The sequence below is a fragment of the Squalius cephalus genome (assembly GCF_949319135.1).
Source record: "Squalius cephalus genome assembly, chromosome: 5".
Taxonomy (NCBI): domain Eukaryota; kingdom Metazoa; phylum Chordata; class Actinopteri; order Cypriniformes; family Leuciscidae; genus Squalius; species Squalius cephalus.
The window spans coordinates 38,645,641-38,661,293 of NC_137126.1; the positions used below are offsets into that span (position 1 = coordinate 38,645,641).

A 15,653-nucleotide genomic window follows, 5' to 3' on the forward strand; every position below is an offset into this window, starting at 1 on the left:
TTTTGCCAACCCTTTGACAGCTGGGTGTCATATCTGATTAACACGTTAGCATAAAAACAATCTTCATTCTGACTGGCAATCTTTTGGAATCATGCTCCAGAAATTTTGTAAATTTCATATCTTCATGATTATTTGCCATTTTAACCGATTATTTGACAAGCGTCATGCATTTTTTATAAAACATGTAAATCAACTGATGCTGAACCAACATGGAGCCGTGTTTTTGCCTTGTAGATGATATATAAACTAAACAGTCTCTCTCTTTCTGCCTGTCTGTCTCTTTCTCTTCCTCTTTTTGCTTCTTTTTTCCTCCTCCAACCCACAGTTCCTTTAATTGTGGTGCTCATGATGAGTACAGTCTGTGAAACTCAGGGGACAAATATACGCTTAAGGCAGCAAACGACAGGGACACTTAAAAAAAAAAAAGCACATACACGCACACACAGAGTTTCTCTGAAGAATGTCTCAAATGTAATTTCTCCTCTTTGTTCTCTCCGTCTTTCATTTTGTAACTCTTTCAGCAGCACATTACCTGGATCTGTTTGATAAAGGTGAGTATTATATGTGTGATGACTGAATGAAGAAATGAATAGATGACTTTGTGATGTATTTTATATGAACAATCTTTGAAGAAAGAATATCATTGTTATAGGTGTTCTGTCTCTCTCTTAGATGCATGTCCTGGGTTGTGTAACGGTAATGGACGCTGTACACTGGAGCAGAGCGGTTGGCATTGTGTGTGCCAGTCGGGATGGAGTGGCCCGGGCTGTAACGTCGTCATGGAAACCGAGTGCAATGACAGTAAAGATAATGACAGCGGTAAAGTCCCCTATAGGACATGAGCTTTGTGGATGACATATAGAGAGGATGAATTATGCTTTAGGTTAACAGATACTGTACATTCTCACAAAGATATTGTTCTAAGCGTGATTAGTTACACTACTGTTCAAAAGAAAAAAAAATGGAATACTTTGATTCAGCAAGTATACATTATATTGATCAGAAATTGATGAAATTTTTACACATATATATATATATATATATATATATATAAGGAACAAAATATTTTTATTTCAGATAAATGCTGTTTCTTTTATGTCTTAGATTGTGTGTAAAGGGGTTTAAAGGTGCTCTAAGCGATGTTGGGTAACGTCTCTTCTTGTTGACATTCGAAGTGTTGTCAAACAAAACGGAGGCTAGCTCGACCCTCCCTCCTCCTCATCCCGTCCCCTCCCTCCTCCGGAGTTCTCGCCATCTTTAGAAGGCTTTTCCCTCTTCTTTGCTATTTGTTCATCGGAACGTTGTCTCTTTGGTCGTGTGTCGGCCATATCAAAATTCAAGAGAATATAATTCTAACGTTTGTCGTTGTCTAGGACATCTCTCCTCTAGCTAACATCCCTCTTCATGCTTCTCTCTCCTCCACTCCCCACACCCCCCTTCATGTGCACACGCACTAACCACCCAACCCCATCTCATTCTTGTCGGTTATTGGCTGGAACACTGTTTGTTATGTTTCGTGGTGCAGGCTGGCAAAAAAAAAAAATTTAGAGATTTTCTCAATGGGAAAAAATTATTTATAATAACCAAAAAAGTTTTTAGCGTTTGTGTTAGTTTGAGTCTGTAGTCGTTAACCATTAGCTTTATATAAAAACAACAGAAGTCTATAATATGTCCTCTTTAATGTATCTATACAGTGTGTGTGTTTGTGTGTGAGAGAGAGAGAGAGGTTTCTGGGTTATTCTCTCTGAGACTTTCTCCTGTGGGAGGTTAAAAACACAGATCCCCTTTAATGGAGCTGACAAATGAGATCACGCGCACGCAGACACACGCAGAGCAAGGGCAAGCTGCATCAAGGCTACATGTCTCTGCATGTAAAGTGTGTATGTGTGTTTCAGATGGTCTCGTGGACTGTGTCGACCCGGACTGTTGTAGTCAGCAGATGTGTGTGAGTGCCCCGCTGTGCCAAGGCTCGCCTGACCCACGTGACATCATTCAGCAGAGCCACGCCCCTTTCGAGACACGCCCTTCACGTCAGTTCTTCGATCGTGTGCGATTTCTCATTGGACGGGACAGCACACACATACTGCCAGGAGACCTGCCATTTGACAGCAGGTGATAAACACACACTGCCAAATATTAGCTTAAATACACTTAGCCAACACACAAGCACACATAATCTTATCACAGGTAAAACAGAACTTGATCATGACCTCTCCCACATACTCAAAGATTTGATGGTATCATTGTGACCGTATTTACATGGACATCATTTTTCTATCCGTTTTTTTTATGATTGTTGTGCGATCCCACTGTGATTTTGGGTAAAAGCAAAGGCAGGATGTGTGACATCAACTGTCATTTTTTTTCAGTGTGCTATAAACATCTTAGCTCAGACTTTGGTCATGACTGACAGCATTGACTGGCTGTTTAAGCCACCAGCCCGCATCCACTCTGACATCCTCATTCACATGCGAAATTGAAATGAGACCGCTCAAACCCAAGCATGCCGTTGCGTGCTAATGTTGGCAATGTTTTGGCTGGAAAAGCGGGGGGAAAAACAAGGTCGGAGTATCTGGAGTCACTTGGGAGAAAGAGGTCATGGACTGTTCATTCTTCAAAGTAATTTTGGTAGTACGATCATAACTTGAAGGTAATGCTAAATGAAAGATGTATTTTTCATATAAAATTTGTATCCTCTTTTACACATACAGAAATATATTGTTCAACATTTGTTTACAAGTTAAAAATCTGTCTTCACATTAGTGTTAATTTTGTCGGCTATTTTTTGGTTTTTTTTGTTTGTCTTAGTCCTGTGTTAAATGTCCTTTTTAGTTTATCATATTTAGTCAACCTGTCCTGTTTTTTGTTTAGTCAAGTATTAGTTAACTAAATGTCTGGGAATTTTAGTCTAGTTGTAGTCAGTAAAAACTTAGTCATATTTTAGTCTTAGTAATTATGAACTGATAATTGCAATTATTTTGCTCAAAATTGTAACACTGATTACTGAGCATGATTGTTGTCATATGAGAAACTTATTTTTCATTTTATTACAATTATTGCACTTTCACCTACAGTATAAGCACAAATCAAGAGAATGTCATCTCATATATAAATTAATACACTCTCTACATTAGACTTAGAAAAACTCAAAAGCTTCTCTCAAAAGCTAAGGCTAATAGTAATTCCAATAGTCCTAAACTATGTTCATATTTTTCTAGTAAAACAACAACAAACAAGTAATAAAAACTCAGTGAGTGTTTTAGCGCAATTTTCTGACGTCATGGGATCACAATACTAAGAGATAGTAAATGTTTTTATGTTTGTTTTTTTGTTTGTTTTTTTGTGTGCGTTCCCGAGATTAGACCTTCCTTAACATAATGCCGAAAACCCGAAGTCTCTAGGTGGTCTGGTTGAGGAGGAGATAGAAGTGCAAGATTGGTGCGCACAGACAGAACAGAAATCATGAGTTAACAATCGCAATTTTGTCCATAGGAAAATTACGCTAAAAAAGACTTTGTATTGTCACAAAGAGTGCATTTATTCCAAAACCACAATCGTAAAACGATATAGTCGAGATTCATGTTTGGATTTATTACAGTTCATCACTGAGAAGGTTAGATTGCAGACTTAGTCACAGCAAACAGCACAAGCAGCCATGTGAAGGAACACAGACTGGTTGTATTATACTTTAATTTGAGCAAAATATCGCAATGGAGATCGCTGGAGGCTTGTTAAAAACAGTCTAAATTATTTTGTAAAGTTTAAATTACAAAGTGTTTACACTTTTGTGGGAAATAATCCCATGAATGGCTTACTAATAGTAGTCAATGAACAAAAATATATTTTTTGGGTTAAGAAAATATATTTTAACATAAAAAATCTTACATGCTTCACATATGAGCAGTGTGACTCACCCCAAAAATAATCTCCCAAAATGATTTTTGCTGTCATCGTCTAGTTTGAGGAAGTTTAGAATCGATTGAAGCATCTATTGTATTTTTCTCTGATTACTGAAAAGAGAGTGCTCTTCTCTCAGTTTCGATCTCTTCTGACAGATCCTTTGGTTTCTCTTGCAATGACTGCTCTCTCTCTCTCTCTCTCTCTCTCTCTCTCTCTCTCTCTCTCTCTCTCTCTCTCTCTCTCTCTCTCTCTCTCTCTCTCGCTCTCTTTCTCTGTGCAGTCGAGTGTGTGTAATTCGAGGACAGGTTTTGGCCTCTGATGGAACTCCTCTCGTTGGCGTGAATGTCACGTTTCAGCATAACCCTGAATATGGATACACACTCAGCCGACAGGACGGCAGGTAAAACACACTCTTATACCCTTTGTAAAGAAAGACATATAACATATAATAGACCTTATGTGCTAGAGAAACAAGTGCACAGCCATATTGTCAACATTGGTAATAAATCAGCTTTTACATTCAAAAATATATTAAAATAGCAAACAGCTATTTTATATTGTAATATTTCACAATATTATGGTTTTTACTGTGTTTTTAATTACATAAATATAGCATGAACAGCATAAGTGATTTTCATTAACATCATTAACGATTTTAATGACCCCAACATTTTAAATATTAATTTTTTATATATATATATATATATATATATATATATATATATATATATATATATATATATATATATATATATATATATTAGGGCTGTCAAAAGATTAATCGCGATTAATCGCATCCAAAATAAAAGTTTGTGTTTAAATAATATATGTGTGTGTACTGTGTATAATTAAATTTGTATATATAAATACACACACATGCTTGTATATATTTAAGAAAAATGTGTAATTTATATATAAAAAAATTATATTTATATATAATATAAATTATATATAAATATATACACTATATGTATGCAAATATTTCTTAAATATATACATGCATGTGTGTGTATTTATATATACAAAATAATTATACACAGTACACACACATATATTATGTAAACACAAACTTTTATTTTGGATGCGATTAATCGCGATTATTCTTTTGACAGCCCTAATGTATATATATATATATAGCATACAGTATTCGTCCTGGATACATACACACACTATCTTGCATATTTACTGTATGGAATATATATAAACCTTTTTTTATGTATGTTTGTATTTTTGTTTTTCCCGCTAGCTTTGATCTTCTGGCAGTGGGCGGAATCTCTGTTACTCTATTGTTCCAGCGAGCTCCATTTTTGTCCCAGATTCGTTCTGTCTGGCTTCCTTGGAACCAGTTCATGGTCCTGGACCGAGTTTTTATGGAAAGAGCTGAATCCAAACCACCTGTCTGTGACCTGAAAAACCTGATCAGTCCACACGCCGTTGTTCTCTCCGCCCCCCTCCCACGATTCGCCGCCGACTGTGAGGACAGAGGAACTGTCGTACCTGAGCTACAGGTATAAGACAAGCTTGCTCTGACAAAACACTGAATGCATTATATTATGTAATTTTATTAGTTAAAAATGAATAATGTTAACATCAGACTATCCTGGAATCAACTTGAATGTCGCTCAGGTCTCTTGTATGTCTCGTGCTATTTATATGACACATGAAACTGCTCGCTTGCAGTATAGAGGGTGTAATACCTGATATTCACTGCAACCTGGTGGTGCTAGAAAAAGAAGAATGTTCCCATTATAATCAACAAGGCATATACACAGTGTAAAAAAAGAGATTTCTGCAGTGTAGACATTTTTTTAAATTATAAAGTAAGCATTTGCAAGAGTCCAAATCTCAGTTGCGTGAAACTGTGTAAACTTGACACCTGTGTTGATTATAATGTAATGAGAACGTTCTAATATTGATGCATTACTCACTTTGAGTATATAATTTACTCAACATTGGAAGTAAACACATTCTCTGAAGTTGACTGATGAATAAAACAGCAAAAAAGTAATTCAGGAACACATTTCTCAGCTAAATTTTGATATGTAGCCCTCAGAAACAACATAACATTCAGTCGGCCACACAAAACAAGTATTTTGATTCTCTTATTATTAATAATCGTGATTGCAATATCAAGGGAAATCAAGGGATTTTTATCATGTTCTTTCAGCCCTTCTGCTTATGTGGAGTGTTTCAAATCAATCCCTCATGAGATTTCATATTGGTTAAGATGCTGTTTTGGAGGGCAGTAGCCTGTGTAGGCAGTAGCCTGTGTAGGCAGTAGACAGCGAGACAGCTCACTCAGTTTTGGAACAGAGCTTGTGTGTGTCTGTAGGCTGTAAGAACTGCAACCTGTGTTTATGGGACATTTATTTGGCAGCATTACGGCCATTGGCACGGTTTTTGTTCTGTATGGAAAGTGCACACAGTAAATAGAAATACAATTAATTTCTCTCACTGTCGCTCTGCCTAATAAATCCTTGTTCTTTGCGTCTGCACGTCTCCTTCTGTCTCTCTCTTTGTAGGCGGTCCAAGAGGAGGTGGTTATCCCCGCTACAATTCTGAAGTTAAGCTACCTCTCGTCCAGAACTCCAGGCTATCGGTCTCTCCTGAGGGTGGTTCTGACCCACTCCACCTTCCCGCCGGGCTTGGCCAAAGTCCATCTGTCTGTGGCCGTCCAGGGTCGGCAGCTTTTGAAATCATTTCCTGCCGCTCCAAACCTCATATATGTTTTCTCTTGGAATAAAACCGACATCTATGGACAGCAGGTCACGGGGCTGGTGCAGGCACACGGTGAGGGTCTCTGTGTCTGTGAGAGCTAACTTTCTGTTGTTGCTGTTTTAAAGATAAGCTTTCATTCCGTTTTACACTACCATTCATATGTTCAGGCCAAAAAGTCAAAAGGTCAAAAATATTTAATACTTTTTCAGCAAGGATGCATTCATTTGATCAAAATGGACAGTAAAGACAAATTTTACAAAAGATTTCTATTTCAAATAAATGGTGTTCTTTTGAACTTTCTATTTATCAAAGAATCCTGAATATTTTTTTTTTTATAGTTTTACTCCAAAATATTAAGCAGCACAACTGTTTTCAACATTGATAATAATAAGAAATATATTTTGAGCACCAAATCAGCATTATAATTATTTTATGTGACACTGAAGCCTGAAGTAATGATGCTGAAAATGCAACTTTGCAATCACAGGATTACATTTTAAAATATAATAAAATAGAAAAGTTATTTTAAATCGTAATAATATTTCACAGTATTACTGTTGATGAGTAGCCTGGCTAACGTCAGACCTCTTTCTCATTGAGACATGGTCTGGGAACCATATGTTCATTTTCTCGTATTTGAGGCGTGGTTTACGAATGCCCAGAGCCGTTTATTGGGCGATACAAATGTCTATCAAATGCGCCTGTACGTAACTTATAGCCAATCGTTTCTGTTATACCAGATGACGTATGTAGAGCGACAGAAATTCGACGAGGAAGAAGACGAAATAAACTTGCGTTCTAAACTACTTAGAACACTATCTAAGGCTGCATCGAAAAGTAACTTTGCGTCTGTTGCCATGTTGGATCCATAGATATAAACAAACTGCTTCGGTGTGTCGCATTGACGTCGTCATCGTCTTGCTGCTCCCTCCCCGTTCTGTGATTGGTTCCCTTTTTGAGGGGAAAATCTGGTCCATGGTATCCAGGCTGCCTAGCAGCGTGAATAAAATCGTGCTGCGTGCAAGGCAGCATGGGGAAACCCAGGCTAGTTGATGGGCATAAAAGTCTTAAAAAAACATTAAAATCTTACTGACCCTAAACTTTTGAATGCTATTGTAAGATAAAAAATAAGATGCAAGAGGCGCAACTGATTAGTCTCTTTCATAATTGAACTGTTTATGAACAACTGAATTTAGGACTCCAAACAGAACTGACTGACAACTGTATTTTATCTCACAATACCCCTTTTTTCTGCCATTTTTCATAAGATGAGATTGACAGATAGCTAATAGTAGTGATTGACAGCAAGAAAATAACCAACAAAGCACACATACTTACAGTATGTCCTGGCTATATCAGTGATGTGACAGACAACTAGTTGTTGAGTGCGGATCCATTCAAACAGCACTTACTGTATCAATCGAACTTGCTCTCAAAATTGTGTTGTGGCCCCTTGAAAATGTAAGGAACTCACTTGAATACAGTTGTCACTATCTTTCATAACTAAATAGTGTATGAACAGGACCATATTGAGCAGGACTGTATCCTGCTGTTGTATGATCATAGCCCTTCTTTCTCGCTCTCTCCCTGTCCATTATTTTGAGATGCATCACAATGACAGCAATCAGACACTGCAAAGGATCTGAATTCATCATCTTTTGCTCATTGACAAGAGCGTTCAGTTTTACGCCACACTAATGCACCTACTGAATAATGGCTAAAAATTAGTAATTACTGGCTATTATGGAGGAAATTAACTTCTGTTTTCAAGTAGTAATTAGAAAGAATTATGCGAAAACATTTCATGGTCATAATAAACAAATGTGTAAACGGCTGTTTTTTTTTTCTATCACCAATAGAGATTATTTAAACACAAATTACAGGATGGTACATTAATATATCTTTGAATTTGTGTAGTGCTTGTAACGTTTTGCCAGTAACATATTAAAAGGTAGAAAGATATAAAAATCCTCATTACTCAGGATCTCTGCCCTGCAAACGGGCAAATATAATTATTGGTTAATAATTATTATTTATCCTCTCAACTGTGTTTATTTTGTCTACAGCTCAAGCGTTGCTACTTTGAAGAGCCCGTCTAATTAAGTTCAATGTAACACCATGGCAACACAACTGTAACTGAACCAAATATAACATGTTCCACTTGTTTAACTCTGAGGATGGGTTCAGCGTTATGACACATTTATGTAGAGTAAGGTATATGTAAATGTTATTCCGTTAATACTCTCTAAATGATGAATAGTTTCACGATTTTATATATTAACACATATTAGTCTAATTAATCTTGTAAAATGGTATTAATTATTGGTTATACTGGGTAATTTATGCATTAAAATTCTGAAGTTTCACTTTAAAATGAAGAATTACCAATGAAAGTGTGTGAGTAGGTTGGTATTCAATGTAGGTATTCAATGGACTAAGTCTGGCACTTACGTTTGTGTGTGTGTGTGTGTGTGTGTGTGTGTGTGTGTGTGTGTGTGTGTGTGTGTGTGTGTGTGTTTGTGTGAATTAATGACAGTCTCTGTTGGATACGAGTATGAATCGTGTCTGGACGTTGTGCTCTGGGAGAAGAGAGTTGCTCAGCTGCAGGGCTTTGAGTTGATGCCATCCAACCTGGGCGGATGGACACTGAACCAGCACCACATCCTCAACCTGGAGAGTGGTGAGTGATTATCACATGCACACACTCATGCGCATGGGTGTTTTCTTCAACTATGGATGCTTTTGGCCCTGCTAAATGTGCAACAGTGGATATGTTGTATCACAGGAGAATTGTAGCATATTTATGTTTTTGCCCCTAAACCTGTCACAAATTTCAAATCACCATTCGTTTTGTGGAGGAAATTAAGAAAATGAAATTTTAATTCTTTTTAGAATAAAATGGCTTTTCTGGCTAGATGTTTATGTATCCTAAATACATAATTTCCTCAGTTTTGGTATAACAAAATTACAGCTTAATTCAAAATGATACGTAATAAAAATATTTTATTGTTCACATCTTATATTTCATCTCAGTTATGCTTTTCACCTGCACAGTTGTCTCATTTGTAACCAAATACACAAATTTTTGATAAAATGTTATGTGCAAGATTGTTAGCCGTGTCATGTGTGGAAATGACCATGCAACTGTGGAATAGTCGTAATTTGTGTAAAAGCAATTTCCCCCCAATAAATGTTTAGTTCCCTTTCAGTTGAGAACGTCAGACGTAGTCGACGTCGACTGAATGGGATCATGCTAGGGAGTAGGGCTGGGCGATATGGCCAAAAAAAAATATCACGATAATTTTTTTTATATCAGTCGATATCGATAATTATCACGATAAATGTCAAATCTTTATTTCTTTCAAGTTTAAAGGCAGATTTTTGCTCCTAAGTGAAAGTTCTAGAAACCAGAGCGTTAATTGTGGTTTTAAACTACTCTTTATTGTCAGAACATATCAGGACAAACACTTGCCAAACTGGTGAACATTTCACAAATCTGAGGTAGAACATTCAAATATTTGTCATTTTTCCTTAACAAAATAAATATCTTTATTGGACAATTAATTTCTTAGTTTCTGCATGTGTTAATTTTTATTTGGTAAAATGTAATATTCTGACTGTTTGAGTTTTATTCAACTTAACCATTGGTCATCCAGTATCATGCACTTAGATCACGATAACCACAGATGAAACCAGGCATAGCCTGTAGCACCTCACTATCATGGCAAAATGTAACTTTATGGTTTCTATGGTATTTGTATGAAAAGAAGTAGCCTAAATACATTATTAAATACTGTAATTATATTCCGTTAGCGTTAGTCCTTTAATACATTGTCTACATAATATAATACAATTCAATATGTATATCCCACATTTCATGGTGCAGTTATTATTACTAGGCTAACGTTACAGTAGTAAATCCATGGTAAATGATGGGAATTTGTAGACGGAAAAGCCTTCTGACTGTATCGTTGCGCACAGTGTTTCTCCGGTTTGTCAGCGCTGTTTCATCTGCCTTTAAACTGGTTTAAATCACTGAGACATTGTGTTCTTCGCTGAATTCAAGCGATTCTCACTGGATCTCGTGACGAGAGCGATCAGAGTAAACGCATCTGCTCTAGTGAGCTCGCGCCTATACTGTCTATGGCTCGCGCTGCGGTTTGGACTTTGAGCTGAGCGGATAAATGGTCCGTGTGGTGCGCGGTTCAAATGAGTTTCGTTCCGCTTTTGCCGCATAAACATTATCGAACATTTATCGAACTCTTGATATCGTTTTATCGAGAAAAATTATATCGCGATAATTATCGTTATCGTTTTATCGCCCAACCCTACTAGGGAGCCAACCGTCTTCGAGCATGCGAGCACGAGCAAATGAAATTTGGCGTGCGTGATTTGCATCACACACTCCGCCCTGCGGATCGGGTATAAATACGGAAATGGATGCACGTACTAGTTGCTTTTTGCTTCGGAGCCGTTCGATGGTGTCTGAAGAGTGTGTTGAGTGTTTCAACGAGCGAGTGTGTCAATGTTCTTCTGGAAAAGACTCTCCCAGTGCTGGTGGCTTCTACAGCGCGGTGCAGCGGTGGTCACGAGCTTTGAGCTCTCAACTGCTGCTCTAACAGCAACAAAGTTATTGTTTGTTTGTGTTGTCGGTTGGTTGAGGGCGAAAAAGTGAGTGCTTCACTGTTTCAGTTCACTGAAAATATGTTGCCGCTGTCATTCCCTGTGTGCTCCGGCACTGGTGACGGGTCCCATTTTCTAAAAGAGCAACACGGGTGTGAGGGTGTCTTTTTCAAGATGCCATTACATCCATGCGTTTCTGGGTGCGGTAAGGCTCTGTCCCCCTCTGACGGTCATGAAAGCTACATCACGTGTCTGGGCTTACAGCACGCTGAGGCAGCTTTTGTGGATGATTTATGTTCCCATTGCGGGAATATGACCATCTCGGCGTTGAGGTCGAGACTCGCCTTCGTTCGCAAAGGTGCAGTCCCCATCCCCAGACCCCGCTCGAGTGTTGCTTCTGGGTTACCTTCCCAGAGGAAGCCTCGAGTGCCGTCTGGAATGGGTGACCTGAGGATTACAATGAGGGGTAATCCGCCCGGCAAAGCCCCGTGAATCCCTCCCTCCTCTGTCACGCCGCAGCCGGAGGAGGCCTCCGATCAGCGTGCTGGTCCCTCTGTAGTGGACCGGATCCGTCTCTTTCGGTGCCCTTCCAGAAGACAGGATGTCTGTCACAGCATTGGAAGGGGAGCTGGGCTCTGGAGATGACGACTCGGCTGCACTGCCTCCCTCTGGGAGACCAGCGTTGCCCGAGCCGGATTCTTTCCTGAAGTGCATGAGGAGTTGACGAAGGCATGGATGGCACCTTTCTCTGCCAGAAACCACCTGAGTAGCTCCTCCCCCCTCACTACCCTTGATGGAGGAGCGGCTAAGGGTTATGAGGTGATCCCTCCGGTGGAACGGTCAGTCGCGATGCAGCTGTGTCCGGCGACCGCTGCCTCTTGGAGGGGGAATCCTCATCTCCCCTCTAAGGCCTGTAAGTTCTCGTCCGCTCTGACGGGCAAGGCTTACAAAGCCTGTGGGCAAGCTGCTTCTTCTCTGCATGCCATGGCGCTTCTGCAGGTCCATCAGGCCCAGGCGCTCATGAACATGCACGAGGGTAGTCCAGACCGTGAGCTCATGGGTGAGCTCCGCACCGCTACCGACCTTGCCCTCCAGGGTACGAAGGTTGCAGCTCGCGCAGTCGGTCTGGCGATGTCCACCCTTGTGGTCCTGGAGCACCATCTCTGGCTCAACCTGGCGGACATGAGAAGTGGACAAGGTTCGGTTCCTGGCCTCTCCTATATCGCAGGTTGGGTTGTTCGGCGACGCGGTAGAGAGCTTTGCCCAGCAGTTCTCTGCTGCCCAGAAGCAGACGGAGGTCATCCGGCACATCCTGCCCCGACGGCCTGCTGCTGCCTCCACCCGGTCATCGGAGGCAGATCCTCCGCCTCCTCGTCGCCGAGGGCGTGCCGTCTCTGCCGTTGGTTGATCAAACTCCCCCCTGTTATAGGCTGGAGTCATCCCAGTGACATTCCATATGTTGTACTCCCCGGTCATCCGCCCAGTCCATATGTGTATTCCCCACGTTACCTCCCTTCGGCAGGATGTGGTTTTCGCAGCGTCCCTTTCTTCCTTGTCAGGGTACGCTTTCCCAGTGGTCCTGTGGAACAGCAGTCGAGTTCCCTGGCCTAAGCCTCGCCCTTCTCCGCCTCAGAGTTGCGGGGGGACTTGAAGCTTTTACCCAGGCACTGGAAGGTGGCAGCTCTAGTGGCATTTTTTCAGGGTTAAAGATCCCATTCAGTCGACGTCGACTACGTCTGATGTTCTCGACTGAAAGGGAACGTCTTGGTTGCGTATGTAACCCACCGTTTCCTGAAGGAGGGAACGGAGGACATAGTCCCTTTGCCTCTATAGCTGGACCACCGCTGACCGAGTTCTCATGGCTCCTCAGCGTAAAGCAACTAGTGCGTGCTTCCACTTCCGTATTTATACCCACCCCACGGGGCGGAGTGTGTGATGCAAATCATGCACGCCAAATTTCATTTGCTCGTGCTTGCATGCTCGAAGACGGTTGGTTCCCTAGCGTGATCCCATTCAATCGACTACGTCCTCCGTTCCCTCCTTCAGCTGGGTTGCATACGCAACCAGGACGTTCACTGTATTTTGGATTATCATAGTTTTATAAAGTATTTGAAGAATTGTTTTATGATAGATTTTCATGTTTTAAGTCTGGGACGGGTAATTTCCAACACATTTTTAAAATGATTTAAAAAAATTAAGTTGAAGTCAATCCCTGAAAAATTAGCTTAACCCATGAATTCAGATTGCAACATGGCAGTGTTTACCAAAAAAAGATGCCCAACATAGAGCATGTTTACATCTAACATCCTCCTGATTCATATATTTTGCTAGCTTCTGAGAGCTCCCTAGATGGCAGTTTGTATCATTCCTTTCTTTAGCTTGTTTCTACAGGGTCTTTTATCACCAATACATTTCATCCTTCAATCTAATAATCTCTGTTTCTTTTCTCAGGTATCCTTCATAAAGGAAATGGAGAGAATGTCTTTATTTCTCAGCAGCCTCTGGTCATCTCCACAGTGATGGGGACAGGGGCGGTCCGTGCCATCCCATGCCCAAACTGCAACGGCCCAGCTGTGGAGCAGAAACTGTTTGCCCCCATCGCTCTGGCCTGTGGCTCGGATGGAAGTGTGTATGTAGGTGATTTTAACTACATCCGCAGGATTCTGCCCAATGGATTCTCCATCAGCATCTTGGAGCTCAGGTCTGCCATCTTAGATCAGCAAATTAATCATTTCTCAAAAGTGTTTAAATGTTTTTCTTCTTCTTTTTTATTGTATAAGTAACTGTTGTATGCAATCTCTATAGTTTTAAACTAATAGTTTTATTTAGTAATGTATGAATGTAAAGGGTTTAATAACTGATTACTTTACTAATAGGGATTCTGTTTTTTATTTATTTAATTTTGTATTTATTTATTTATTAGATTTTTATTTTGTAAGGTTTTATTTAAGCCGGTTTTTTTTATTCTTGTTTATTAATAAAAAGATTCCTGCTATTGAAATATTTAATTACATCAAATCAAACACTAATAAATGTTTTATCAAATAATCTACAAAATGAGCTTTGCATAGTGACATCTAAATTGAACTGTTTTATAAAATGTATTTAATGATTAGATTATGTAAAAAAAAAAAATTGTATCTGCTTTTTATAGCTTATACAAGTTTTCAAAATTGTAAAAACAAAAATTATCTGAGGAATGTCTTTTCTCAATGTTGACTTCAGTTTTAATTATTGACATTTCTTTCCATGTTATGCGTCCAGAAATCGTGACATTAGACACAGGTATGTTTTCTCTTCAGAACAGTTATCACTATATAGTCTTTCAGTCATTAATACACTGTACTTGTGCTTGAATTCATTATTTTTATTTTGAATCTCCATTCATCCATGCATCAACCTTGGAGGAACTAGAGGTTAAGTGACTCAAGTCTCAAATGCAGAACAACAGATTTAGAGGCAGCAGCCCCTATAGTAAGTCAGCAGAATCAAATGCTCAGAATTGGGTCTTGTCCCATGAAAATCATTAAATAAAGTTGTAAATATATTTAGTAAATTGCTGTTTCTCATCAAGGTCATAGCACCCCACCGCTCTGAACATAAATATTCCTAATGATAAAAATACTATTAACACCAAAACTTCAGGTCCTTGAGGGCCACTGCCCTGAAGAATTTTGATCTAACCCTAATAATACACACCTATACAAGCGAATAAATGTTTTTAGGATTACTAGAAAAGAGTTTTCGTAAGTGTTGTAGCTAAACTCTGCAGGACAGTGGCCCTCCAGGACCGAAGTTGACCGTCCCTCCCAGAAAACTTTAGTCAATACATCACATTAATCCTGAGCTTTAATGACTAGAGCCTTTTCCTTGTTTTCCCCTTTTTTCACCCTTTTTTTCCTTTTTCACCCTTTTTTTTTTTTTTTCCCCTTTTCTTCATTTTTCCCCTTTTTTTAATTTTTTTTATTTAAAGTTTACCTTTCAATTACTTTGGAGCGTATCATCTTTTACTTTCTTATAATGAAGGCCATCTTTTATTATTACATTTTTGCATGTTTGTAATTGTATTCAGTATATTTTTGTGTGTGTATTTGTGTGACTGCGGACATGTTTTTGTGTGAGCGTGTGTGTTATGAAGCCACACAGTGGCCACTGTTGCTTGTAATCTTCAGTGTGTGGTAAGGAATCCATCTGGGGCGTTTTTCTGGTCGATGGATTGAACACTAACAGCTTTTCACAGCAAACCGCTGCCAGCATCACACCACAGTCTCCTGCTTATCGTCTAGATCCTCCTCGTTTCATGTGAATTTAGAAACGGCGCCCCCCACAGAGAGGGAGTTAGAGTGTGGGATAGACCTCTGCCCCACAGACTAACACAGACAAGCGAACTGTAATCCTTTATCTTTGCGTGC

The 15,653-nt window shown here is 39.5% G+C and overlaps 1 protein-coding gene across 6 annotated transcripts in view; it reads left to right on the forward strand.

Annotated features, from left to right (window-relative positions):
• The window catches only part of tenm1 (teneurin transmembrane protein 1), a 180,760-nt gene that overhangs the window by 123,496 nt on the left and 41,611 nt on the right, over positions 1–15,653 (forward strand). For 3 of the 6 annotated variants that reach the window (XM_079870528.1, XM_079870527.1, XM_079870530.1), the window contains exons 13-21: positions 522–551; positions 673–819; positions 1,896–2,112; positions 4,181–4,300; positions 5,147–5,408; positions 6,423–6,690; positions 9,155–9,298; positions 13,693–13,942; positions 14,506–14,526. In XM_079870528.1, the coding sequence (XP_079726654.1) occupies positions 522–551; positions 673–819; positions 1,896–2,112; positions 4,181–4,300; positions 5,147–5,408; positions 6,423–6,690; positions 9,155–9,298; positions 13,693–13,942; positions 14,506–14,526 (1,459 nt within the window). The remainder of the gene's footprint in view (positions 1–521; positions 552–672; positions 820–1,895; positions 2,113–4,180; positions 4,301–5,146; positions 5,409–6,422; positions 6,691–9,154; positions 9,299–13,692; positions 13,943–14,505; positions 14,527–15,653) is intronic. The other 3 variants (XM_079870529.1, XM_079870531.1, XM_079870532.1) reach the window with 3 other exon arrangements.